This window comes from Ailuropoda melanoleuca, chromosome 3, assembly GCF_002007445.2.
Source record: "Ailuropoda melanoleuca isolate Jingjing chromosome 3, ASM200744v2, whole genome shotgun sequence".
NCBI lineage: Eukaryota > Metazoa > Chordata > Mammalia > Carnivora > Ursidae > Ailuropoda > Ailuropoda melanoleuca.
The window spans coordinates 3,270,257-3,279,049 of record NC_048220.1 but is presented as its reverse complement, the minus strand read 5'-3'; the positions used below and the strand labels follow the sequence as shown (position 1 = coordinate 3,279,049).

At 42.4% G+C, this 8,793-nt stretch overlaps 1 protein-coding gene across 1 annotated transcript; it reads left to right on the top strand.

The window, feature by feature from the left end:
- The first annotated feature begins 433 nt into the window (after positions 1-433).
- LOC117801423 (60S ribosomal protein L31-like) lies at positions 434-7,411 on the top strand. The gene is made up of 3 exons (XM_034655717.1): positions 434-462; positions 6,802-7,094; positions 7,311-7,411. The coding sequence occupies exons 1-3, from the start codon at positions 434-436 to the stop codon at positions 7,409-7,411; spliced, it is 423 nt and encodes a 140-aa protein (XP_034511608.1).
- Positions 7,412-8,793: the final 1,382 nt, after the last annotated feature.

Here is an 8,793-nt window from a genome sequence, read left to right as displayed (position 1 = left end):
TTCACCTTTATGACAGTGAAGTGTTTTCAAGAACTGAGGACAGGTGACCCAGTATAACAAAATACGTTCTCATAGCTCTTACCACTCAAAAGCTTCCAAGGGTTTTGAGAGCTGTGAGCCAGGAACCACGGACAAATATGTTTTGGTCATCTGAATGACTGAACATATATTTCTTTTTTTTTAAAGTCTTTTATTTTGATCCCAGTAGAGTTAACATACACTGTTATATTAGTTTCAGGGGTACAATATAGTGATTCAAGAATTCCATACATCACCCTGTGCTCATCATGGTAAGTAGACGCTTAATCCCCATCACCTATTCACCCATCCCCCCACCTCCCCACCAGTTTGTTCCCTATAGTTTATATTTCTTATAAGTTACAATATTGTACATATGAAGTCAATTGGACTCAATTTACGTAATCCAATCAACATGATTCAGTCAACCAACACCAATGTCTGGTATACAGTAGGCACTCCACCAGTGTGGTGCCAATTAATCTAGTTTTCTAGCCAAATCAATCACTAGTCTGGGCCATCGGTTTGGGAGTCTGGGTTTGGCTGGGGGAGGCTGACCCAATCATCTGGTTGGGGGTTTGATATACCAATTGTTCGAGTACCTGGGTTTGATTGCCTTTGTGTCATTATTTTCAGTGATTCACGTAAATTGCGATTAGACAGGAATGTTAGTTTACACATGCTTAGGAATATATCCTGAAAGAAATCCACCAAGAGGGTGACAGTGGTTACCTCTGGGTGGATGACACTGGCGTAATTATATATTTTTTCCTACTTGTTGTAGATACTGTTGTGTTTCTCACTTTTGCTCTCCCCTTCCTGTGAGGCCTCTCTGCCCATTGCCTGTGACTCAGAGGGCCTCCCTCTGAAAGAGCATACTACCCTGCTCCACTGACATTGGACTTGGCCGTCGACACGATCAGACAACAGGATATGGGCAGAAGTGATATATACGATGTTGGAGCGAAAGCTTTAAAAACCATTGTAGGTTCAGCCAGTTTCATTTTCCTGCTACGAGAACAGCACATCCCAATGGGGCTGATTCTGCAGCCTGTGTCTTGGAATGGAGACACAGAACAGAGCCTGGCTGATCCATTGCCAGTATAAAACACGAGGGAGAAATCAACCTTTGTTGCTGTAAGCCACTGAGATTTGGGAGATCATTTGTAGCATAGCTCAGTGAAAGCTGACTAATACTTTTCTTTATTTTCCAAGTTTCCTACAAGGAATATGCATGAGTTCTAGAATCAGTTTCTAAAACTTACTAAAATACGTATGACTTTCTAGGCATTTACTTTAAATCTTTTTATCTGTCCAGAGTCTGTTATAAAAAACAAGGCTTGAATATTCTCATTAAATTAGATTTTGAGGGGGCACAGGGGTCTGAAAGTTATTTGAGAGTAATTTAAGTAAAATAAAAGTTGTTCTGGGCCCCTTGGCTAGCCTGGCCCTATAAAGAATGCCCAGTAGTCCGTTGGTCTTGGGAGGAGGGTCAAGAAGCAACACCCAGGGGTTACAGATCAGCATTAACTCTGCTCGTCCAGCGCCCATCTCCCCTTCTGGTGATAGCATCCTGGTTTCCCCCCAAGGGAAGCAGGCCTCTCCCACAGCCCGCAAAAGAAGTTTGAAGGGCTGACCCATTCCCCCAACTTAAGGAGTGTGCGTGCAACCGAGGCCTGGCCAATCAGAGCAGTGAGACTTCCTGGCCTCAGTGATTAGCCCAGGGAGTCATAAAACCCACAGCAAGCTACAATGGCACAATTTTGTAAAACGCTTTATTCTCCTTCTGCACCAGCCCTGGCCAGTGGAATATGGGCACAAGTGATGAATGCCACTTTCAGGTTTGTAACTTAACATGTCTTCTATGTGGAATATTCTTTTTCCTTTCCCTGATGACCGTGAAGCTTCGAATAGAAGATGGTCACAAAATGGGAGGGGCCTGGACACCTCAGTGACTACTTACAGCAAAGCCTCCATGTCCCAAACACATTGGACTGTGATGTGAGTAAGCAGTAAGAGATTTCAGGATTTATGTGTTACCACGGCAAAGTCTAGCCCACTCTGACAAGTACATGACCCAAACCCAAGCCAGACTAATTACAGTCATCCCTGAGGACTTTGGTTTGGAAGGAGTTACTCTCTTTTTCCTGGAATTGCTAAGCTAATAGGTTGTAAACCTGGAGTACTAAGCCCATCATCCATTTATTCATTTATTCATTCCACAAGTATTTCTTGAACCCTTACAATATTCCTAGCACTGGCCTAGGCTCACGGGCCAGGGCTGTGAGGTGGGGAACAGGCAGTCTGAGAACGAGGCTTAACAGAGGAAAGCCAAGCTGAGAAATGGAGCATTGGGTTAGATTGCTGGATCCAACCACACCTGAAACCATTTGTACTCTATTCTGGAAACCATTTGAGTGGGGTTTCTGACACTTGCAGACAGCAAGTCATAACTTGACATGGATTTTCCATTGATTCAAGGGGAAGACTGAAATGAAAGCGAAGTCCCAGGTTTGTGTTGTTATCTCGATGGACTGATCAGAAGCAGAGTGCAGATATTAGCTCAGATAGAGCTTGCCAGAGCAGAGCAAGTGGACAGAAACGATAGGGTGCAGGATTGGGCATGTCCTGGGTCACTAGGACACAGCCCTAAAGACAGGGGAGTGAACAGCACCCCCAGCACCAAACCCAGCACTGAGCTTTTCTCTGACACCCACCCAGCCTGAGCTCTGACTGCTTGGACCAGCTCCACAAGCAGCAACCTCGCTCCTGACCTCAGTTGTTCAGGCTGCCCTGTCCTGGGCTAGTCTGGCGATAGGCTTGGATTTGAGAAAAAGCTGTAAGTCAAAACTAGGAGAAACAAAAAGGAATGTCAATTTAATGTTTTTAGTACTCCTACTGTGTTCCGTTTTCAGGGCTGGTTTAGAAAAACTGTCTTGAGCACTTTCTACACAACAAGAACTTTATCCTTCCTCCCTCCTTCTCTCCCTCCCGCTCCCCCCCACCCTGCTTCCCTCCCTCTCTCCTTCCCCCCCTTTTCCCTCCTACCCCCCTCCTTCCCTCCCTCTCTTCCTTCCTCCTTCTTTTCCTCCCTTCCTTCCCTCCTTCCCTTCTTCCTTTTATTCAACAGTAATTGAACAAGCCCTGTGGTGGGCAGAGATCACTGAAAAATCAGTGGAATGAGGGGCTGTTTGGACTCACAGAAAGTGTGCTAGTTGCGAACACTGTTTGCTAAATAGTTTAAGCTCCCCCCTTTCTGGGTGGATGATAGGGTCACACTTCCTGACCTCCTGGTTTGGGTGGGTTTGAATGACTTATGAATCAGACAAATGAGGTGGTGTGTTTTAATTGCTTGTGCAGGACCTGCCAAAGCTCTCTTTCTTTCTGCCATGGTGAATAGTCGTGTTTCAAATGGTGGCTGCTTCTTCAGCCTGGGTCATGGAGCTAGGCAATGGGGAGCAGAACCCATGCATGAGCCATTGTACACATGTAGCTTGAGGAGGAAGTAAACCTTCAATGTTACAGTTCACTGAGAGCATAGGGGTCTTTGCTGTTGCAGCACGCCCTCTGCTATGCTGACTGATGCACACATTTGCCAGAGGCTGTAACACTCAGTAACCTTCACAAAAGAGACACTTTGCTAGGGTCGCTCCACAGGTATCCCAAGAATCCCTTCTTAGAGGACATTGTGTTCCTCCCTGGTTGCAAGTCTGCTGCTAGGGCTTCTGCCTGCACACATCAGATTGTAGCTGACTTTCATCAGTGTGCCTGAGGTCTGACTTCTGGACTGAGCCGGCCTGGGCAGGATGACCTGCCACAGTCCAGCCTCTCTGAAGCTTTATTTGTTTCCTTGGGCCGCTGTAACAAATTGCCACAAATTTCGTGGCTTCACACAACAGAAATTTATTCTCTCACAGTTCTGGAGGCTGGAAGTCCAAAACCAAGGTATCGGCAGGGCCACACTCCCTCCTGAGTTTCCAGAGGAGAATCTATTCTTTGCCTCTTGTAACTTTTGGTGGTTGCCATCTTCTTGGCTTGAGCCCATGCCACTGCCATAGCTACCCTTCTCCTTGTTCATGTCACCTTCTCCTTCCAATCTGTCTCCTCTTCTGGGTGTCTCTTACACGGCCACTTGTCATTGGATTTAGGGCCCATCCAGATCATCCAGAATGATCTCCTCATCTCGTGATTCTTAATTACATCTGCAAAGACTCTGTTTTCCAAATGAGGTAACAGTCACAGGTTCCAGGAACCTGGACACACCTTTTTTCAGGACACCAATCAAGTGCTATGTGTGTCTTCGGGGCCAAGGAGTGGGGTAAGGGTTCAGGACTCCTCAGAGCAATGGCAATGACTCGTCTGTTTGTTTTTCACATTTTTATTTTAACAGGATGTTTAGACAATATAAGATAGACAATAAAAAGTAAAATAAACAAAGCCCCAAAGCCCTGTTGCTTGAAAGACTATGGGCTAGCATCTGGCCTTGTTCTCTTTCTTTCACATGAGCAGATGTGGCGTCTAGGGCTAGAATGGGAATGCTCACATTGTTTAGGCCCTGCCTTTCCCCTAAGCAGCACTTCATGCGAACTCTCCATCTGTCCATATGGTCCACAACATATGCCTTAGAAATTATTCTGACCAGTAAATGTGAGTTCACCATGCCTGGATTATTTTAAGAGTGCTTCATGATTTCTTTTTCTAATTATGTAATAAAGTGCATTAGAGAGAAGTTGGAAATGACCAAAAAGTGAATAAGAAACCCTTCCAAACTGTCCTACCCAGAAATAACTTGTAAGATTTTGTTAAATATCTTCTTGGTTTTATCTTCAACCATAAATTTACTGCATTTTGTTCCAAAAGGTACAGTTTTTATCTCTCCCACTAAATGCAATTGAGACCCTTGGACAGAATGTGTGCAACAGCTATCTGAGAACTCCGAAAAATAAATGAGATGTCCAGTTTCCAGTCTGCCATATAAGGAGCTTGGAAGTCATCACTCCACCCTAATAAGTAGGAAGCTAAGCAAACTGAAAAATCAACTCTTCTTAGATCTGTCAGAGCAGTGACTTAATTGGGCAAATCACTGTTTCCAAAGCTGGACACACAGATGGATACAGAGAATCACAAGTCAACAGAGTAAAAAGAGGGGAACAGAAACCTTCCCAGAAGCCGATGCCAGAGTAGGAAAAGTTGACCTGCGATCCACCAATTGGAAGGTTGGTGTGAAGTCTGAGAGTTAAAAATTCCAGAGGGACCCAGTCAGGGGGACCCCCACACTCTTGTGAGTGAATTTTACCTCCAGGAATGCTAGCAAGTCCTTACAGTGACCATGAGAGAAAATCCTCCTGTGCTGCCTGTAGAGACAGGAAAAAGGAACCTTTCTGAAATACACTGGAGCACTCTGTGCTTTAAAAGTTTTGTCCTCAAGAGAAACTGTTTTACCAAAGCCTAACCCAATGGACTTTTAGCAGAGTCTGACTGACTGGGGGAAGGAAAATACCGATCACCAGCCCCTACCAGCTGTCTACCTAGGGGAAGGGGGAAAAAACCCAGTTCCACTCCCTTCTATCCATCCTGTCCCACCTAATGGTGTGAAAAACTGAGAGGTATTTGTGTAGTTTAAGTGCAGGCGCCCCAGCTCACTAAAAGACTGGGACCTAGTCATAAGACGGTAGAACACTTCTCCTCTCACACCTTATTACCAAATCATTAAAAGTCCATTTACTAGACTTCCTTTTATACAGCACATCATATCTGGCTTTCAACAAAAAAAATTACAAGACACACTTAAAGGCAAAAAAGGAAATCACATTTTGAAGAGATAGAACAATTATCAGACTCAGATATGGCAGGGATGTTGGGATTATCAGACTGAGAACTTAGAGCAATTATGATTAGTATGCTAAGGACTCTAAAGAGTAAAAATACACCACATACAATAAACGTAAGCAGAGAGATGGAAATCCTAAAAAAAGAATTAAAAAGAAGTACCAGAGATGAAAATCTCTATAACAAAAATGGAAAATACCTGATGAGCCATTAGTAGATTTGACATGATTGAAGAAAGAGTCTCTGAGCTTGAGGAAATGTCAATACAAACTTCCAAAATTGAAAAGCAAAGAGAAAAAAAGGCTGAAAAAGTGGAATACAAAATCCCAAAATGGTGATACAACCACAAAAGATGTCACATATGTATATCGAGTCTATCAGAAGGAAGGGAAAGAGCAAATGGAATGCAAAAAACATTTGAAGCAACAATGACTGCAAATTCCCCCAAATTAATGTCAAAACCAACCACAGGTCCAGGAATTTCAGGGAACACCAAGCAGGAAAAATGTCAAACAAACAAAAAAAAACTACACCTATGCTATTCAGACTGCAGAATATCAAAGATAAAGAAAACATCTTGAGAGAAACCAGAGGGGGAAAAAAGCACTTCACCTGTAGATAAAGATGAGACTTACCCCTGACTTCTTAGAAACCATGCAAGCAAGAAGAGTGGAGTGAAATGTTTAAAGTGGTGAGGGGGGAAAAAAAAAACAAAAAACCCCCACCAATCTAGAATTTTATATTCTGCAAGATAATCTTCCAAAAGTGAAAGTGAAATAAAGACTTTCTGGGACAAACAAAAATATGGAGAAATTGTTGCCAAGGAGCTGCCTTGCAAGAAACTCCAACCTGGGACCTCAGGGGCCTGGTGCCTGGAAGCGCCTGAAGGGGGACAGTGTGAGGCTGAGCTGGGGAGAGAGGACTTGACTTGCACTTGTCCCACTCTGCTCTGAGCCTCCTTGTCACCTGGCTTCACGTGGCTCCCTTAATGGAAGATGGTGAGAAGAAGGACTGTTCTTCCATCAGTGAGGTAGTGACCAGAGAATACACCATCAACATTCATAAGCACATTCGTGGAGTGGGTTTCAAGAAGTGTGCCCCTCGTGCACTCAAAGAGATCTGGAAATTTGCCATGAAGGAGATGGGAACTCTAGATATGCACATTGACACCAGCCTCAACAAAGCTGTGTGGGCCAAAGGAATAGGGAATGTCCCATTCTGGATCCTTGTGTGGTTGTTTAGAAAAGGTAATGAGGGGGCGCCTGGGTGGCTCGGTCGTTTAGCGTCTGCCTTCGGCTCAAGGCGTGATCCTGGCGTTCTGGGATCGAGCCCCACATCAGGCTTCTATGCTGGGAGCCTGCTTCTTCCTCTCCCACTCCCCCTGCTTGTTCCCTCTCTCACTGGCTGTCTCTCTCTGTCAAATAAATAAATAAATAAAATCTTAAAAAAAAAAAAAAGAAAAGGTAACGAGGATGAAAACTCACCAAACAAGCTCCATACATTCGTTACCCATGTACTTGTCACCACTTTCAAAAATCTACAAGTTAATAGAGATGAGAACTAAACACTGATTGTTAAATAAAGGTATAAAACTGCCAAAAAAGCCCCAAAATGAAATGCTAAAATAAGTGCTTCAGAGAAAAGGAAAACAATATAGATCAGAAATTCAGTTCTACTTGAAGAAAGGAAGAGCATTAGAGAAGAAATAAGTGAAGGTAAAATAAAAATTTTATTTTTGTTATTCTTAATTGATCTAACAGATAATAGTTTGTTCAAAATAAGAATAGCAACAATGTATTCAAGGATACACAAAATGAATGACAGCAATGAAACAAGGGATTGGAAGGAGGAATTAGGAATATTTTATTTTTGTTAGGTATTTATACTATCCATGACGAGGTATAGTGTTATTTGAAAGTGAATTTGGATTAGTTGTAAATGTATAAAGCAAACTCTAGTGAAAAGTAAAAAAAAAAAATCGTATCAATAGACACAGGAAAAGGATACGACAAAATCCACCACCCATTCATGATAAAAACTCTCAGCAAACTAGAGGGGAACTTCCTCAATTTGATGAAGAATATATACAAAAAACCTACAGCTAATATCATACTTTATGGTGAGGAACTTGAAGCTTTTCCACTAAGATCAGGAATAAAGCAAGGATATCCGCTCTCAACACTGCATTTCAACATCATAACAGAAGTCCTAGATAATGCAATAAGACAAGAAAAGAATATAAAAGGTACACAGATTGAGGAGGAGGAAATAAAATTGTCTTTATTCACAGAGGACATGATCATGTTATGTAGAAATTCCAAAAGAATTAACAAAAATACTCCTGGAACTAATAAGTAATTAAAGGAAGATTGTAATATACCAGGTTAATATACAAAAGTCAATCACTTTCCTATATACCTGAAATGAACAAGTGGAATTTGAAGTTAAAAACACAATACCACGTACATTAACACTTCCCCAAAATGAAATAATTAGGTATAATCTAATGAAATATGTATAAGGTCTCTATGAAGGAAACTATGAAACTGATGAAATCAAAGAACTAAATGAATAGAAAGATATTTCATGCTAATGGATAAGAAGACAATATTTTCCAGATGGCAGTTCTTCCCAACTTGATCTATAGATTCAATGCAATCCAAAGCAAAATGCCAGAAAGTTATTTTGTTAGTATCAACAGGCTGGTTCTAAAGTTTATGTGAGAAGCAAGAAGACCCAGTATATCCAACATTGTACTGGAAGAGAAAAACAAAGATGGAGCACTGTCAGTACTCAATTTCAAGTCTTACTATAACAATACAGTAATCAAGGGGCACCTGGGTGGCTTAATCAGTTAAGTGTCTGACTTCAGTTCATGTCGTGATTCTGCGGTCCTGGGATTGAACCCCTCCTCTAGCAGATTCCCCGCTCAGTGGGGAGCCTGCT

Bases quoted from the DNA above. Each gene is read 5' to 3' on its own strand.
- LOC117801423 (XM_034655717.1), top strand. From the start codon at position 434: ATGATTCAGTCAACCAACACCAATGTCTG. The intron at 463-6,801 runs GTATACAGTAGG...CTCTGCTCTGAG, and splicing joins TCAACCAACACCAATGTCTG to CCTCCTTGTCACCTGGCTTC. The intron at 7,095-7,310 runs GTAATGAGGGGG...AAAAAAGAAAAG, and splicing joins TGTGTGGTTGTTTAGAAAAG to GTAACGAGGATGAAAACTCA.